General features: G+C 37.2%; 1 protein-coding gene and 1 long non-coding RNA gene across 2 annotated transcripts; one reads left to right on the top strand and one right to left on the bottom strand.

Moving 5' to 3' along the window:
- The first annotated feature begins 2035 nt into the window (after nucleotides 1-2035).
- On the top strand, nucleotides 2036-13386 carry LOC114250618 (uncharacterized). Its single transcript, XM_028184569.2, has 10 exons — nucleotides 2036-2377; nucleotides 3367-3501; nucleotides 4129-4303; nucleotides 4805-5084; nucleotides 5825-6631; nucleotides 7271-7419; nucleotides 9317-9440; nucleotides 10062-10157; nucleotides 10914-11159; nucleotides 12551-13386. The coding sequence occupies exons 1-10, from the start codon at nucleotides 2197-2199 to the stop codon at nucleotides 12644-12646; spliced, it is 2289 nt and encodes a 762-aa protein (XP_028040370.2). The 5' UTR covers nucleotides 2036-2196; the 3' UTR covers nucleotides 12647-13386.
- A 2351-nt stretch (nucleotides 13387-15737) lies between these two features.
- LOC149500094 (uncharacterized) lies at nucleotides 15738-19495 on the bottom strand. Its single transcript, XR_016325249.1, has 3 exons — nucleotides 17785-19495; nucleotides 17208-17328; nucleotides 15738-17116 (listed from the first exon to the last, which is right to left on the bottom strand). It is a non-coding gene; the product is annotated as an uncharacterized LOC149500094 (long non-coding RNA).
- Between the last annotated feature and the right edge of the window lie 311 nt (nucleotides 19496-19806).

The following is a 19806-nucleotide window of genomic DNA, read 5'->3' on the forward strand; positions in this document are numbered from 1 at the left end:
TTTATTTGATAATAATAGAAGACGACTATGATTTATAAACGTTATTTAGTGTTTGAACCAGCATATATATTAAAGGTAAGTCTCAGTTGTTATTGGTTTTAATGTATTTGATTAAATAAAAATACATGTAAAAATCTGTTGTTTTTGGGGATATTGGGGACGTCTCAGGTATAAATAAGAACGAAAAAGGGGTCAATTGGGATGAGAATAAGTAAAATGGTAACGAACTAAGTATAAATAGGTACAGGTTTGTAGGGTTGTCTATGTAGTTATAACAATATTTTTTAAATTTGTTGGTAAAAATCTGGTTTATTCGAAGCGAAATTGGGAATAAGTCTTTAGTTGAAATAGATAAGCAATTTAATATAAGTAAGTCGATTTTGCAGAGACATGTAATGAGTCGTCTATTATCAAAGCCGGCAATCTGACTTTTGAACAATATTGGTAAATCAGAAAAACGAATTATTGACTTTGTATTCCATTGGCAGTCACAAAACTCTTCGGAACGACATCTTAGATAAATAACAGGTTAACTATTAACCTTTATTTAATGCAGGTTTTGAACCGTATTCTTTGAAGGAGACGATTATATTCAAATCAATCTGTATTGACATAGCAATAACATTTTTTTGTCCAAATGCACAGATTGCCACCTTTGATAATAGACGACTCTAATAAGATCAATGAAATCTCAAGGTGGACAAAAATGTCTAAGTAATACTAAAATATTTAATATGTGTTCAGAGTGGGGGGTATTCATCTGATTAATCCATGGAATAACCGACACACCTAATCTCTTAACCCAGATAGAAATAGCAGCCCCTAAGTACTTACCAAGAACGGAGAAATATAAACCGTTTCTAAGAAAGCCCACTATATATTTTTAATTTTTTTTTTTTTGTTGTTAATGCACTGTCGATTGAACCTATAATTGAGGTGATGTCTGCCATGTACTTTTGTCAGTTTTTCAATTTTTTTTATTGATGATCACTTTGTTGGTGCAACTAAATAAATAAATAAATTAAAACTATATATAAAAATAAAAGTAGTGTCAACCCTAGCAAATTTCTCATTTCGTCCCAATTAACCGCAATTTTCGGGTAATTAGGGATTACACCTACTTTTGCATTTTTTGCTTAAACTGGAATGCTAGTTGCATAATTTTAAATTAGACAACAAAGATGCCCCCAAGACTCAATCATTTTGATCCTGATATAGCGTTATATACATCAACAACTACCTTAAAATTGCTCATAAAGTTGGAATTTGTCCCTAATCGCCCCATTTTACGGTACAGGTTAATGTTAATGACAGTGACACTTGAAAGAATGTAGTCTGTCAAAATTCAGTAGTGTTCCATTAAGTAGTGTTCCATAAAGCTTTGTACATATTCTTTTTGTGAAAAATAATATAATAAGTGAAAGATTATATGGATGAAATGAGGTGAAGTTGATCTATTTGGAATTGTCAATTAGGATGCAAAGTAAATGAATTGAGACGACATAAAATGAAATAAATTATCCGTAAAATGGTCGTTATTTACAAAGACTTTAGCGGACTTTTTGGAAAAACCTGAAAAGTCACGATCGGCGACTGTTTCTTTTTCCCTTATTTATGCACTTTCATAGATATTAAGAAGTTACTAAATCACTGTTATTAAAAGTCTATGCCTGCAGAATCATTAAAATAACAAATTAAAACAATTCATTGCTTCACTGCTCACGATTCCGTCATACAATTGCAATTAAAGTTCACACTGTCACTTCCATATTAGATAATCTTAGAAGGCTCATGTTTTGACCTTAGGTCTCACGTTCTATTAATTCTATAAGGACATTAACCCGTGCTTTGATTACTGGTAGCGTGATTATTTGTAGTATTGAGCGCTGAGAATGATCAGAAGGATCTATCAAGCTATCAAGCAAGAAGCTATCAAAACAGTAAAACCATAAATTTCCACCATCGATTCATAGGTTAGTATCGATTTAAGAATCGATATTTGTTGATAAAAGTCGAAGAATCGATTATTCAGTCTTAAATGGTCGACGCATCCCTACTCAATGGCTAATGTAATGTAATGACAAATTAAATAAAAAATTGACACAAATCGTTCAAAACGTGGTTATGACCGTAAAATTTGATAACTTAGATTAAAAAACAAAATAAATTGTTTAATCTTATCTGCAAAACTTAGTAATGAGTAAAATAAACCCTTTGGCCGGCTTGATCGGGAATTATGATGATTCTGAAGAAGAAGGTGATGATACGTCAATGCAATCGGTAGCTGTGATTCCTCCTGGAGTTAAAGCCCCATTAAAAACTCAACCGTCGGAAGCAGCGCGCTCCGGAATCCACAGAGCCCCGATATCACATTGTCGTAAGTTTTTAATTGCTATGCCTTATATTTTACCTGTAAAAACAAGCTAAGAGGAAAATATTTGTTTTTAATCTAATAGTAAGATATATTAAGATTATCATCATATAGATTGTTTAACGATTATAATTCAATATCGTTTCCTTGGTGTAGCATCCTGGCACATGTAGTAGATTGAATGTGTACATGTTATTATGTTTTCAGTTTTTCTTTTGAGTTCTTGCCATGTTTTTGTGCTATCATTTTTATTTTGAGAGTTACAGCCACCACCGCGTCTTATATTCACCTTCCAAATGGAATTGTTAATCTAAGCCTTAACTATTGAACTGTATGTACAAGATATTTTTTAGTCTATTTGATTTCAATGATCTTGTGCCATTTTAGGTGGATTTGAATTGTCTAATTTGTTTAATAATCTATTTTAATCCGCTGCCACCTCTCTCTCTCTTCATACTGAGAACTGTTTGCAAGCTTTTAACATCTGTTGTGTTTTCTTCTGTTTCATTCTCTAGTTATTTTAGGGAATATTCTCTGTTTGACAGATACTAGATAAAAATTCTCTGTGTACTGTAAAATCTTGTTTGATATTAATAGATTAGCATAATTAATATTTGGCAGATGGGAAATCATCATCATGCTCTATTTCTTGATTGTGTTCACAAATGAATAATGGAAGAATAGAGCTTGATAAACTACATTTTGTTTTTTAATTGGTAATTGGTAGTGTTCCTTATATATATAAATAGTTTTGATTTTTTAAATCTAATTAATATAAGTAATTAAAAATAATATTGAATAAATAAAATAAAAAAATTAAAAGCAATTTCTTAGTACTCTATTAATATGGTAATAGGAATTTTAATAAGAAACAATTATAAATTACTCAACATTGTAGTCTTCCTCCTTAAAGATGTAATTAAGAATACATAATTATGGTTTGTATTTATTCATTTTACTAGTTTCTTTAATGTATGATTTATTATACCCTTCAGCATGGTCAGCATGCTATGATGAAGCCAGTGGCTTTACATACTACTGGAACCAACAGACTAATGCGGTTACTTGGGAAGCACCTCCAGAGTATTTATTGGCTTTGAAGATTGCTCAACAACAGTTGAACATGGGAGGTTTGTAATGAAATACTTACAGAAATACATAACATCTCGAATTGTTATTTGTTGAGTGTTACATTCTTCCAACGGAAAATTGAAGGTTGTTCTTATAGATACCCATACAGAAACTTCGAATCAAAAAATCGAATTCTTACAGAATCTCATTTTACTGGTGGTAGGACCTCTTGTGAGTCCGCACGAGTAAGTACCATCACTCTGCCTATTTCAGCTGTAAAGCAGTAATGCGTTTTGGTTTGAAGGGTGGGGTAGCCGTTGTAACTATACTCGAGACCTTAGAACTCATATATCAAGGTTGGTGGCGGCATTTACGTTGTAGGCTCCAGTAACCACTTAACACTAAGTGGGCCGTGAGCTCGTCCATCCAAATAAGCAATAAAAAAAAGGAAATATTTACAGAAATACATAACATCATTATTTGTTGAATGTTACATTCAACTGAAAATTGAAAGCTAGTTCCTATAGAAACCCATATATTTCTAAGATCTCTTTAATCACACACTGCACTGACGTTCATGCAGCATACTTTCTGAATTTATTTGGTCTTCAAGTTACATACATGGTAGTGACAAATAAAAAGTTAAGCCATGAAGACATGAAAAAAAAACATGTTTAATACTCTAGGTTCATCGCAAGTATCAGCAGCAGAATGGCAAATGTACCAGCAAGTATTGGCGGAACAACAGACTAAATCACAAACTCAGCCCCCTGCGATAGGAACAACAAATGATAATGTAAAGAAAAAATTTAATGTAAAGAATAAATCGGGATATAAGAGAAGAATTAGTGATGAGGATGAGTGAGTATTCTTTATGAATTTTAGTTCAGTAGCATCTAGTTTTTATATGGAGCTGTGACCAATTTATAACTAAAATATACATGATAGCATGTTCTGTATGCCGTTATGTACCTGTTTGTGCTGAAAAGTTGTTCATTAATTACAATTTATTGCCCACAATATATAACAAGTTGATAATGTAAAAGAACACACTGCCAGAAGTACCAACTTGACTAACATAATGTTTTCAGTGATCTGTGAGTGATCTCTTTTAGATTAACAATGACAGAAAGAACATTCACAGTGAACAAGGAGTGACATACAATTTCAATAGGGACTATTTATTAAAATCTACATACCTATTTTTTTATTGTTGACTTCAATCAATCATTGTTGAGTTCAATCGATTGTTGAGTTTATCAATTTTATGACATTGTCAAGTTTAAGCATCCTTTAATATATCAATTGAATTAGGGATAATATCTTTGCATATGCTATCTTAATAGTTCATTTACTTCACAGGAAAATAGAACTTATAACTTCGTACTATCATTCTGATTCTGAATCCAATGATGAATCTGAAAGTCCTGTCAAAGCTCCTCCACCACCAAAGCCAACATTGAAACCAAAAGTGCCAGTTAAGAAGCCTAAAATGAAAGAAAAAGAGCCACCAATTGAATACGGACCAAGCTTACCTCCAAAACAGAATTATACTGTGCCAATAGGCCCAGAAATGCCTACCGACTATGTGATTACTGGTAGTCTCAAAGTCAAAGAGGGGAGTAGGTCAACAGGAGAGGAGGTAAGAATAAAAAATGTATAATCTCCCAGAGTTTCTGCATTGTACTTCTTTCAATATTGTAGTAACTTGTAAGAAACATTCTACAAAGTTCGGTTACATACATATGTTATAAAAGTTTAACTCAACCATAGAGCTGAAATAGATTTATTTATTTTCAAAGTATTATTATACTGCTCTTAGTTGTTAAAAAATTGCCAACCCTTTATTTATTTAGCAAATATCTCGTTTCTACCTTGATATCAAGTTGATATCTGCAAATCGACCTGTTGTCCATGCAGGTGGGAATTCTCATTATTTCCAATCCCGCTTTGAGTAGAATGTTTCTGTGCAAAAAATATTAAGTAAAACATCTTTGTGTCAAAAATACTTGAAATTACTTACCATTCATTTAAATGATGAAATTCTGCGCCTGATAAAAGTTACAACTGTTCTATTGCGTTGGAAATTTATAAAATATTTTGCCTAATTTTTTTTTTTTATGGTCACTCTGATAGTTTTTCTTGTTTTTACATGTAAAATATATACTGACATTTTCAACAAATTTATTCTTAAATTATTGTAATAACTCGTAAACTTTTGATTATCTTTTCATTAGTGTTGCTATAAAATATAAATTTTCAACAAAACTGAACATGTATGAAACTTTATGAAGTCTAAGTTTTCAATCTGATGATATCAATGAATTTCGAACTTAAAAATCACTAATGACAATGAACTTAAAGCAAGTTAAAATTCTCCAGGAAAAACTTCCAACAAAAACAGGAGACAAACAAGAAGAAAGTGATTTATTGAAAAAGTTGAAAGACAAAGCCAGGATATTGGAGAAGTTGGGAGGCGACATACCTCCTGAACTTCAAGAAATCATTGAAGACAAACACGAAGAAGCCATAGATAATACCAATCCTCCAAACGACAGTATAGATGATTTACTTAGTGAAATCGAAAAGACAGAACTACCCAAAGTCAAAACTAAGAAAATTGAGACTATTGAAGAAGGCAATAGTAAACCAGGAAGCCAAACTAGCTCCCCGCACAGAGACTTGTCTGAACACAAAACTTTATTCCCCAGTGCGAAGAACATTGATGATGACGTTTCCAACAAAGATATACCTAACAATGCTGAAGTCGAGAAACCAGAAAGATCAGCATCTCCTCCAGAAAAAAGTTCAAATATATATTTAAGTGATTTAAGTGAGACCAAAGAGGTTGTAAGGAAAAAGCTTCGAATATCAAACTCTGTGTTGCCTGATCGAAGTAAAACTGAAACACCTTCATATACCACGAAATATTCACAGTTCATTGAAGGTTTTTCTAGTGAAAGAACCGGACTCGGCTTCACACAAGAACCAATGGAGGATGACTGTCCCAAAACCACCATTTCATATGGGAATGGTTTGACTTTCACAAAAGGTGAAACTCTTAATGAAGAGAAGCACGAAGATGATGTTGACGATTTAGAAGAATTGGTCGTAGCCAAGTTGAAGTATTTAAATCAACTCGAGACGAACACAGTCACACCCATTCAGGAGATGTTCATACAGATGCAGGTGAGCGGTGCTCTTAGTGTGATATGTAGACATTTGGTGGTAGGACTTCTTGTGAGTCCGCGCGGGTGGGTACCACCATCCGGCCTATTTCTGCCGTGAAGCAGTAATGCGTTTCGGTTTGAAGGGTGGGGCAGCCGTTGTAACTATTCTTGAGACCTTAGAACTTATATCTCAAGGTGGGTGGCGCATTTACGTTGTGGATGTCTATGGGCTTCAGTAACCACTTAACACCAGGTGGGCTGTGAGCTCGTCCACCCATCTAAGCAACAAAAAAAATAATTTGGAATAGTAGTACTTGTTCATGTCCCTGGTCCCCAATTTATGTCTGTTTGTTCATTAGTTCCTTTAAATGCACACAAATTTTAGATAAGCCTATTTTATTTAAAAGTATTTGATTAGCAAAATTCGGTGTGGGTTATAATATCGAGGGGTAAAAGGCTATTTGGTTAAAGCGACATCTAGGATGATATTGAGTTATATATATATCAGTGTATTTTTCTCCGTCGAATTCGATGTTTTTAATTCAACTTCAATTAAGTTTACCACACTCAAATAGCTGAAGAAGTTGTTTTTGTTATGATATTATTTCCAATATTTTAAATTTTTAATGACTCTCGATGTGTCTGGTGGGTGTGGCAGACGCTGCGTGCGGTGCGGGGTGTGGAGAGGGGCGCGGAGCGGGGCGCGGGCGGCGCGGCGGCGCGGTACTGGCGCGCGTGGCTGCAGGGCGCGGCGCGGGCGCTGCGGACGCACGAGGCGCCGCCCGGCTGGACCTGTGACTTCCTGAGGTACCGCCCCCGCACTCTCCCCCCCGCCGCGCCCCCGTGTCTCTTCATGTGCTCTATAGACCTGTCGGCTCCGGAAAGGATAGACTTTTACTGTGCTAAAGAAGTGTTGATAGTGAATTATTGAATTTTAAAAACATTATCACAAATATTGTCACACTATGTTCTCTTTACCCCCCCTTATGTGAATTTTGCACTCAATCTCGGAACGCCGTTAGTGTCGTGAAATCAGTGTACTTTGATAATTGAATGTCCTAATTCATTACATTTACAATATCTCGCCACAAATGGTGATTTACAAAATTTCAAGAAAATGACGTCATTTCATAATAGAAGTCGAAACGTAGTTTTATCGTCTGTAGCATAAAGATTAATATAGCGGCCCGGCCGTGCGCCCGTCCCCCTCCCGTCGGCACGCGGCTCCACGCCTGACCCCCTCCCGTCGGCACGCGGCTCCACGCCTGACACCCTCCCGTCGGTACGCGGCTCCACGCCTGACCCCCTCCCGTCGGTACGCGGCTCCACGCCTGACCCCCTCCCGTCGGCACGCGGCTCCACGCCTGACCCCCTCCCGTCGGCACGCGGCTCCACACCTGACCCCCTCCCGTCGGCACGCAGCTCCACGCCTGACCCCCTCCCGTCGGTACGCGGCTCCACGCCTGACCCCCTCCCGTCGGCACGCGGCTCCACGCCTGACCCCCTCCCGTCGGCACGCGGCTCCACACCTGACCCCCTCCCGTCGGCACGCGGCTCCACGCCTAACCCCCTCCCGTCGGCACGCGGCTCCACACCTGACCCCCTCCCGTCGGCACGCGGCTCCACGCCTGACCCCCTCTCGTCGACGCGTAGCTCTCGCGTCCGACACCCTCCCCCTTCCGGCGGTGCTCGGCCGAGGCTCTCTCCCAATGACTGATCACTAACCTAAGCTAATTCTAACGAAATCGTCTCACTCGTGTAATTTTGAAACTGTAACTTGCCCTATTTGCTGTTGTCTATTGTCTCACTAAACTAGATACACAGTTAAAGAATCCCATTCGTTGCAAGCGCGACGTCCGCTGGAGCTAGGGTCGGTCCGCGGCCCCTTCTCTCGGGACACAGTCTGTTCTCGATCATTGAGTCCGCGTATACTGACCTCAGATCTTCAACAACTTGTTAAGTATTGTGGTTGGTTCGCGAGAAATATTTTGAATAAACAATAGAAACTTATATTTTTAAACACATCTTATTTAACACATATTTAGATGTCATACGTAATAAATATATCGAGTCGTTTTATTCAAAGTATTTCGATATATAAACTCTCGAAGCTAAAACTCTGTGATGCAAACTGTGATATTAATTATAGAATAATAAAATTTATGGAACCGTTCATTGAAGTTTCTTTAATAAAAACAAGAAATACAAATTAACCCATGAAAGATTGAGCAAAAACCCATACACAGTCTAACATTTAGCTGTAAGAACGAAGATGGAAGACCGAACACTCGGGAGCGAGATATCTCGGAGGCGCTGCGCCCGTGAACTGGTGAGAGAACACACGCTTTTAATTAAATCGATTATTGTTTATATTCGAGATAAATGCGCTTTGATCTTTTCCAGAAGTTTCCAGACGCGCAACGGGTAGCTCGGCATGCCGCCAAGGAGACTGTCAAGTATTACAACCGTGTATCGATACCACGAAATCGATTATCATATCGATACTCGGACGTTTAAATCGATTAATCTGCAATCGATTTTTCTGCATACGAATAGTGATATTGTGTTTTATGTTAAAATTAAATAATCGAGCTGCGTATTTGAAGGTATAAGTTGCTAAGTTATGAGTTGACTTTTGAAAATCATCAAGTTCCGTGTAACGAATGACACGTGTTTGTATGGTTGTCGTTGTCTGTGCACGCAGGGCCGAGGGTCGGTACCGGTACGTCCGCGACTCGGACGGACTGGTACAGTGGGAGTACCCCGCCGTGGCCACCACCGACATGGACATCTCCACCACGCCCCCGCACCCCGGCTTCGAAGGAAAGGTAACCACCCCTACCTAACAAGTTGTCCGACAACGCGTTTGCGAGACAAGAACGAAGTGTGACATCGAGTATGAAACATCTCTAAAAGCTTTTTATTTAATTTTATTGCATAGTTGGGTGGACGAGTTCACAGCCGACCTGGTCTCTAGTGGTTATCGGAGCTCATAGACATCTACAACCTTGAGTTATAAGTTTTAAGTCTCAGTATAGTTACAACGGCTGCCCCACCCTTCAAACCGAAACGCATTACTGCTTCACGGCAGAAATAGGCGGGGTGGTGGTACCCACTCGCGCGAACTCACAAGAGGTCCTACCACCAGTAGTAGTAAGAAGAGTATTTACGTAGATATACTTGAAAATTTAGGTCAACATCTCGTACCTGAAATCTAAAAAATAACGAATATTTTATCCATGACATAAATAAGCTCCTTGAGTATTCAAATTGTGCTCTCGATATCATAGATACTAAAAATTGGCTCAATGGTAATGGTAGTGGTTACCGTCGCTCATAGACGTGTCGGTGTCTACCAATCTAAGATCGATCCCAATTCCTTTGGTACAATGGCTCGTGTAAGTAAGTAGTAGACAGAAGCAGCCGCACTGAGCGCGTGTGTCCCGCAGGAGAGCGCGCCCCCCCGCAGCCCGCCGGCCCCGCCCCCGCCCCCGCGCTGGCCCGACCCGCCCCCGCCCGGCTGCGACGAGCACCCCGCGCTCGCTGTGAGTACACGTGCACCGACACTGCATACCGAACTCGACACACTGTACCATTTTATTTTATTTTTTTTAGGGACACCTTAAATTTTTTTTTAAATGACGTAATGAAAATTATGTGGAAGGGAGCATGTCTACAAGCAACACTTCGCTATGTCACGTACTGTAATAGCGTTGATGGATAAATCTTAATTTGTATTCTATATTCACATATAAAACGACATAACATTTTGATTTAAAAAAAAAAAACATGCCCAATTCTTATCTTTAAAATGAATATTGAATATGTAAATTCACTGGAAGTAATTAATTCTGCTAAAACTCCTAAAGTTTGTAGTCGTTCGAGACCAACCGATGCTTTTATAGTCTTTGAAGGTGGGATTCCCTATTGACAATGGGAAATTTCTTAAATTATTTGATAATATAATAAAACCTCAAAGTTCTATATTACAGCTTAAAAATCTCGATTGGTGCTTCTCTGTCCTTTGAGATGTACGATACTGCAAACCCAATCCAAATGTTCCTGGTCAGTACTCAACATAAAAAATAAAAAAAACTGAAGAACTCAGGACCGGACTCAACTAGTTGTCCAGCTGTCTATAACATTATCAATTTTAAATTGTGAACAAAATACTCCTTGTATTGGCACGTTAGCTTATGAAACGCTAACTAACTTCAGAGGGTTATATTTGATGACGTCACACGATACTTGATCCCCGTCCCCCGGAAGGCATACGTACATGTGTGTTTTGTTTCGCTCAGGAAGAGAAACGCGAAATCGGTGACGAGCTGACGTCATTCTACAACGACATCGCCGAGCTAGAGAGGCACGAGCCGCCGCGCGCCGCCCCCCCGCCCGCACCCGCACCCCCCTCTGCACCCCTCTCTGCGCCCGCCTCCGCCCCCGCCTCCGCGCCCGTCTCCGCGCCCGCCTCCCCAGAGCCGCCCCGGGCGCCGCGGGACGCCGACCGGGAGAGAGAAACCAAAGCTACCAAGAAGAAATCTAAAGTGAGTTTTTTCTTTCGGTGCTTAACGAACTTGCGACCTGTCTGATGTCAAACCGTTGCCCGTGGGCATCACCAATGTGCTTAAGTAAAATTTAATAAATAATAGTTTAAAAAAACTAACAAAATACGCTTTTATAGAAAATCCAAATAAATAATAGAAAATAAATTTTAATAAATTTGAAATTAAAATAGTGTAAGAAAAATTGCTTTTATTGTTAAAAAAGCGTGGGGTGCTTTTCAGGATATTATCACAATAACTCTTCTTCTACTCATATCTGTTCATAAAATATTTATAGCTACTGATACCATGCGCCCCACGCTTTTTTTATAATAAAAGTCCTTAATAAGTATACAAAATTTCGAGTTAATTCGACGTTTTGAAGAGTGTCAAAATCATGTTCAAAGATTCCGTTACATACTCACATACATACGTCTGAAGCTAATAAAAGCGCATTAAAAAAATGTGTGCAATTCACACGTGGTAGAAGTGAAACCTTCCAAAATTAAAATACAATTATCCTAAACGTCTTAAGTATATGTAAAATTTTGTCATTAGTAAATAATTGTAAGGTAGCGCCCTCTGTGAATTGATATTTTAATTTCACGTATAATCCTAAATTAAAATTCACTACAAGAGCTTTCATACACACGTTAGTATTAAAAAATCTCACAGATGGCGCTGTATTAAATAGTATGTATATTTCTGTCTCATTCTTTGCTGGCTTCATCCTACACATTTTTGTATTTGTGTCTCTTACCTGTCGTTTTTTCCGTTGCATCCGGTTTGAAATCACAACGATTCTAAAGAAGTTTTCACTTCAAAACCTTCGATACTGAACTAGTGTAAGTTATGGTTCACTGTGCTCTTGCTTGTGTTGATGCGCCAGTTACTAGTGACGATCTGTCGGCCGCGTGGACAGACGACCCCCCGCCCCCCTGTGCTCTTCTCGTCGGGGTGCAATCCGCCCCCCTAACCCTAGAACTCACCCTTGTTATAATGTTAATGTCTCCCACTAAGCTTGACGAGGATCTTCGGAGGTGCCGCGGCGCTGGCTCTATCATTGTCAGCGCGCTAGCCGTAAACAACAAAAATCGTTTGACAAAAAAAAAATTCGATTTTTTTTATCGCTTTGTTGGGTAGACCAACTCACGACCTTCACCTAGTGTGAAGTGATTATCGGAGTCCATAGACATCTACAACGTAAATACCGCCACCTAAGGTCTCAGTTTTTACAGTACAACGTCTGCCCCACCCTTTAAACCGAAACGCATTACTGCTTCACGGCAGAAATATTCAGGATGGTGGTACCTACCCGCGCGGACTCACAAGACGTCCTACCGCCTGTAATAAACCTATTTTTACCTTAGATTAATTCAGTCTGTTATTCGCAGGTAAAAATATCATCGTCGATCGGCATGAAGCAGAGGACCGTGTCGAGCCTGGTCGCCAAGTGGCAGCAGGTCGCCGACCAGATACATTCCGACTAGACGTCCGCGCTCACAGAGCCGCCCGCACACTACACTACACCAGTGTGTCCGGCCCGCACCCGGCGCCTCAGCCCCGCCCTGGCACGATAGGTGCAAGCTTCATGACCTCGGATTAGACTCTTCATTACTTCGGATGAGACTCTTCGTGACCTTAGATGAGACTCTTCATTACTTCGGATGAGACTCTTCGTGACCTTAGATGAGACTCTTCATTACTTCGGATGAGACTCTTCGTGACCTTAGATGAGACTCTTCATTACTTCGGATGAGACTCTTCGTGACCTTAGATGAGACTCTTCATTACTTCGGATGAGACTCTACCTGACCTCGGCTGAGATTCGCATGACCTTCAATGAGATTCAATCCATGGTATTTCCGTGAGTGGTGAGGGCAGGTCCGGTGCCGGACTGCTCGCAGTCAAGAATAACATTGATTAATTCTTGGAACAATCAGGTAAAAGTAAGGTCGCGAGCTCGCAGCCAGCGGCGGCCGGCTGAGGTGTGAGGTTCCCGTTACGAAGATATATATTTTTGAAATTGAATATAAAAACCCCACACCGCCTCAGGAATGTGGAACCCAAACGAAGGGTCCGTGATTTAAACGAATATTTATAAACGTAAGTTGTGAGAATATACAATTGATGATTCAAGTCTGTGTTTAAGAAAATGTTCCAAGTTATTGTAATAATTGTGTACATAATAAATTATAGTTTTTTAAAACGAAAAAAAAAATTAAAAGAGTATTGTTTGTTTTAGTCTCCTTTGTGATTTAAAAAAAACCACGTGTGGCACTCGGGGACTGCCGCGGTAAAGCTATTGCATAGCATTTCTATCAACTTATGCAATTATAATTAGAGATTAATAATTTAATATTAAAACAATAATAAGACCACGCTATATTTATAAACATTAACAAAAGCAAAACATAACTGTCCCCTTCAGGTGGGCCGTATGCTCGTCTGCCTTCAAGGGCAATAAAAAAAAAACACAGACTCTTTCGCTCTAGACCGCGCGCAAGAGAGATGGGTAGACTTTTCATGATGTGCGACGTCACGCCACGCGCTTATTCACAAACACTACACAAGCGCAACGTGTGAATGTATTGAACGCGAGCTACATGGTAGGCGGAGTGGGGGTGGTAGGTTTTATTTTCGTTACGGGATTTCTTGATTCGGTCGCCGCGCTCAAAGCCCGCAATGAAAGCTATGCAATAGCTCAATAAAAAATTAAAAGAGGATTTTTTGTCTTTAGTTTCCTTTGTGATACAAAAGATTTTAATATATCCATAAATTTGAAACCAGATTTTATACTGCTTACGAAGGTTTTACGAATAGTTAGCCGAACTGATGGTGAATGGTCGCTGTTGGTCACTGACATTAACAGCATCATGGGAACAATTGAGGACATTGTCGCTTATACCTACGTAGTACTAGCACGGGCGTTTCAGAGAACAACATAAAATCCTGGCAGATATTTTACTAATGATTTTTGTGCTGCTCGCAATGGAACACGATAATCATTTGATCCGCCGGGTGCAATGACCCCGTGCGGCGCGGGGGTTCGTTCACTTTCCTCACTTAACATTTCGAGATCACATGAGGCCGTCAGCGTAAAAGTGGCCTAACCCGCAATTTTTCACAATCGTGCTTATAATTTATCTATTTATTTATCTCTATATATAAAAATGAATTGCTGTTCGTTAGTCTCGCTAAAACTCGGGAACGGCTGGACCGATTTGGCTAATTTTGGTCTTGAATTATTCATGGAAGTCCAGAGAAGGTTTAAAAGGTAGATAAATATGAAAATGCTCGGAATTAAATGAAAATAACAATTTTGTTTTTCCTTTGATGTGTCCTCCGTCGGAAGGATTCCTTTTGTTTGTTTCAAGTTTATTTTATATAAAAATTTAGGTGTTTTATTTATCGATTGAGGCACTACGAAGTCTGCCGGGTCAGCTAGTTTAAAATATAAAAAATTTTGATGCAAAACCGGCCTATCCATAGTTTCACCCATAAATAACAGATGGCTCTGTAAACATTATTTTTGTGCGTATTGTTTTTTTGCCTAATCAAATTCAATTCATGAAAACTTAAACCTCATTGCTCAATAATAACTATAGGCCACTTTTGCGCTGACGGCCTCATATGTGCCTTGAGTGAGTTATTTGTGCTTAGTACGAGTTTTTAACGTTCTCGATAGCGTAAACGTTAACTCAAATTTGTATGGAGTTGGAACAGCGCCCCTAGCGGCAAACGTTCCCACACCATACAAAACCATCCAACACCATGCAAAAATATAGCTCCTATTGTTTCGTACGTTGTGTTAATTACAAGTTGATCCAAAAATGCCACTTTCACGTGAAATAAGGACCCTGTTCGGAGCCGCTCAATTGGTGCTCAGAAGGTTCGGGAGATACTAACAGTTCCCGGGAAGCGTTAATGTTTCATCAGGATTCCAGGATTTCTTGTGCATCCTACAGTCGACCCTCGATTTTAGATCGTTTCAGCAAACCCCTACGCATCTGAACCCACACTATACGCTATTACAATTCCACTGGTATCCATTCACATACAATCCCAAACTACCATTTCCTTTGATTTCAATGCAATCGATTTCTTGACTTCCCAAGATAAGCTTAACGCCAATATGGGAACGAGTCTGCCTATCTACGGTTAAAAAAAATCATACTAGAATTTCCAGAAGTTCAGAAACAAAATTGTCATTACACAGACAGCTGATGTGACAGGTTGTCTTGTCAAGCGTCCTCTATCTGGGCCATAGATTATACACTTAATATATTTGAGATAGATGCGCAACTCTCATTTTTATTTTTGCTTTAGTTAGAGCCCAGGACAGCAGGCGTCGCTGCTGTCGATTATTAATCTCCCTACCCCCCACCAGGTGGCTTTTTTAGTAATTTTAATATTTTTTATAATTAACTCTCTTTATGAAAAAATCTTATCGTTTAGAATCGCTGAAATTCCCGGTAGTACTTATGAAATATTAAAGAACGTTTGATTGTGTTCAGCATTCTAATCGATAAGACCTTTTCATACAGAGAGAAAACAGTTTTTTTAAATAAAAAGCTGTAATTCTCTGTAAGCTATTTAATTTCCCTATATTACAAACAATTTACTGTTAAAAGATAGTATGAACGTACAATTGTATAAAATTTCGAATAACAATAACTCCAATAATTACAAACATAGTAGACAATTTGAATTAAATTTAATAAATTTGTTTCTTAACTATAGCAGTTCTTGCTTAAAGTTGATCGTGACAGATCATGACCTTGTATGAAAATATTACATCTATAAACACTACCTATGCTTCGTCATACAATAATTGTCATTTATACTAGCATTGTAGAGATAATACACACACTAAAGTGAATACTAAATTATTCTTAGCATTCTTATAAACATTTAGAAATTTAAGAAATGATTAACCCACAATCATGTTCATAACATGTGACATTTTGTTCTGCACAAACGTTTTATTACATGATTTGAAAAACAAAAAATGTTTAAAAAATGTAATGATGATTTAAAGTACTCTTAAATATTGATAGTTTGTACTTAATGACGCTTATAGTAATCTTAGACATGATTACATTAGTTATACTTTTATTCCCTATCTAAATTATTTCTATTCTGACGTTTCTGATGCTTTAGCTTTGGTAATACTAGATGAAACAAACAGCAGATTGAAAGAAAATCATCTTAAAGTTAATTACATTCATTACAAACCATTAGTTTACATTTTGTTAAAAAAGAAACTGGTGTTCGTTACATGCAAATGAATTATAAACATACACATGCAAACATAAAATGTAAATTTATCTTTTAATCCAAATTAAATGTACACTAATATTACATCTAAATAATAGAAAGGGTTTCGAAAATTTTTATTGCACTCAACAGCAGACGAGCACGCAACCCGGCCCGTGATAAGTGGTCACCAGTGCTTATAAACTTCAGCAGTGCCATAGGGGTTGCTGTCTATCACTTAAGTTTTAATAAATTATTAATATACTCAGTCACAAGCATATTGATTTCACATAATGAAAATGTAAGAAACATAATCATGTTTGGGCATTTTCATTTATATCTGCTCATACAGAAAACACAACTTAGCAAATATATTCCACAGTAAATCTAAATAATTGCAAATAATGCTTTTAAAGACCGTTGACTTTTGATCATTAATTAAAATCATCTTCTCGTAGAATTTACAAAAGGTTATTTACAAAAATTTATATCAGTATTTTCATATATTACTAACTTACTAATTACAACTATTCAAACGTAATACTATAACTATAAGAACTAAACAACCTATTTTAAAACAAAATTGGCATCAATTTAGTTCTTATGAACTATTTCAATTATTAATTTATCAATTATAAACATATTTAAAAAAAATTAAGATCCCTTGAGAGTTCACGTTCCTTGCTGAATCAGTTTCTCTTCTGAAACGGAGAAACAAAGTATCTTAAGTATGTAACAAATATTGAAAAAATACGACCATGAAAAATTTAGTGTTAATGTAATCTTACTTACAAATTAATATATTACATAACACGTTCTGGTTCAAATATAGTGCATCAATATTTTCATGTTTCAGACATTTTAGTGCTCCTTATAATTTTTCCATAAAATTTTGTCATTATCAAACCTTTGTCTACAAAAATAAAAACATTATTTTATATTGGGTAGAAGGATGAACGTGGTCACAGGCCACTTGGTGTAACTTAGTTATCAAACACCAGGAAACAAAACGTGAATGCCATCATCTAACTTTGGATGTGAGATCAATTGTGCTGTATTTTATTTAAACAGGAAAGCATGACTGATTGATCATTCCAAAAAACTAGTTCGGGCCCACTTGACAATAAGCATATAATACGCTGAGTTGCAAAACATAAATACTTCCACCCACTCGAGACAATTTTATTATCTGAGGTGTGTGTGTGATAGTACGAGACTTAATACCGACTGTTTTGATCAAAACTTAACATATATGATAGCTAGGCAGCAGAAATAGGAAGGACCATTAGTTGGTGCTAATTCATTTAATTATATTATGAATAATAATTATGTTAGCAAATAATATACCGGGAAAATAGTGTCAACTCACCGTTATCAAGGCATCCGAAATAGCATTTCATTTTCGATCTTCGAGGCATGCTGATTTTTAATAATAAACATTCTGTAAGAAATGAAAATAGTTACACAGGCTTACGAAACGCTAACGAAGAAAAAAGTATTGGAGCCAAGTTATGTCTAAAGAGAATTCAAAACAGAGTTTCTCAATGTCTAATCGTCTAATATTCTCATAAAGCTAAAAGTTGCTCTAAATTAATACTACAACGTAAAATAACTCACACCAAGACCAAAAAAAAACGATTTAAAAAATTAAATCGTTACGACATTTTGAAAACTTTTTTTTTTTTTGAGATTGTTTTACGGCCCTGGAATTTTGAAAACTTCAAAGCAGTGTTTCCACTTACGTTTTTTTTAACACATTTTACCCTAGTTTCTTTTGAATTTACCCTAAAATTTCCTAGACAACTTTCATAAATCCTTTATATGAGTCGACTATTATCAAAGCCGGCAATCTGACTTTTGGACAATGATTGGTAAATCAGAAAAACGAATTATTGACTTTATATTCCATTGGCAGTCACAAAACTCTTCGGAACGACATCTTAGATAAATAACAGGTTAACTATTAACCTTTATTTAATGCAGGTTTTGAACCGTATTCTTTGAAGGAGACGATTATATTCAAATAAATCTGTATTGACATATCAATAAATTTTTTTTGTCCAAATGCACAGATTGCCACCTTTGATAATAGACGACTCATATAGAAAGCGTAAATAAAATACAGAAAATAAACCACAGCATATTATTTAATGTAGGTATATATAATATAAACGCCCCCAGAAGATCATAGATCTATAGGATTAGAATTTTCAAGGAAGTCGACGCATTGCTTTTATATTCTTTTGCTGCACAACCTAACACTGTTCGGTTCTAAAATTGAGCAATTGTTTGCTGGCAAAGTTGGGAACTTTCTATGAAGCAAGCCGTTCAGGGTTTCATTAGAAAGCCTGTTTCTTTTGTCAGTTTTTAAATTTGAGAACACTGAATAATCTTTCCACCTCAGTCTTTGAAGAAGGAACTGCTAGCAAAAGTGAAATGACAATTACAAGGTTTTCGTAAATGAAATTACCATGATAATTTTTCATGGTACATGAAGTACCTGTATATTACAATACAAGTAAGTTCTGGTGACATCAACGAAAATAGGTAAATAAAAATTTGGCGGATTATACTTATTGGGATTCTGGGGAATCCCTAAGAAAAAGCAGTGGCTTAATCTATGATTTACTTTACTAGAGGGTTACTGTTGAATCAAACCTTTATAGTTTTTATACACAACTCTGTTTTATTCTTTTACTTGTCAACTCGACTTAATGTCATTCTCTCTCCATAAAATAAAATGTTCATTGTTTTACTTTAATTATCGTTTATTTTAAAATTCACAACAGTTACTAGTATAGGCTTTGCTTTTTACCCCGAAATATCCTAAATCCTGGTATTTTTTAAATTGTCTTTATCATCCAAAATATCAGCTATTTTTCCCTAAAAAAGGGAGAATTCCCTAAAAGTGGAAGCACTGCTTCAAAGTACGCTACATTTTTTATTGAGTCAGAACTCATATCTGCCATCTAGTGAGTTTATTAGATCATTAATGCCTAAAAGTTACAAAAATGACGTCGCCACAGGAGTAAGATGACGCTAGTTGTATGTTATTTTCCTTTGTATGGGAGTTGCACCCCCCTGATCTGGGCGCTCTAGGCACTGATCACGAATTAACGTCACTCAGATTTCATGACACAGATCTTGATGTCGTTTTATGAGGTCTCCGTGCTAAACGTAAATAATACAATTAATATTTATGTGTTAGAGGGACAGTTAGAGGCGTATTTCATTAGATTAAGTCGTTTAAATATCAAGAAAGAAGAGATAAGAAAGAAGGTATTAAAGCTAGATATAATTTTGTTTTACTGGATTCTATTTTATGTTTGGAATTCCGTAGTTATAGTACAGGATCCCTGGTACACTTTTCATCATTTATTACTAACAAGCT

This window comes from Bombyx mandarina, chromosome 23, assembly GCF_030267445.1.
Source record: "Bombyx mandarina strain Sakado chromosome 23, ASM3026744v2".
Classification (NCBI taxonomy): Eukaryota; Metazoa; Arthropoda; class Insecta; order Lepidoptera; family Bombycidae; genus Bombyx; species Bombyx mandarina.

What these genes read in the sequence shown, in the direction of transcription:
- LOC114250618 (XM_028184569.2), top strand. Translation starts at nt 2,197, where the DNA reads ATGAGTAAAATAAACCCTTTGGCCGGCTTGATCGGGAATTATGATGAT. An exon ending in ACAACAGTTGAACATGGGAG is followed by an intron (nt 3,502 to 4,128) that starts GTTTGTAATGAA and finishes TTAATACTCTAG; the next exon opens with GTTCATCGCAAGTATCAGCA. An exon ending in AGATGTTCATACAGATGCAG is followed by an intron (nt 6,632 to 7,270) that starts GTGAGCGGTGCT and finishes TGGGTGTGGCAG; the next exon opens with ACGCTGCGTGCGGTGCGGGG.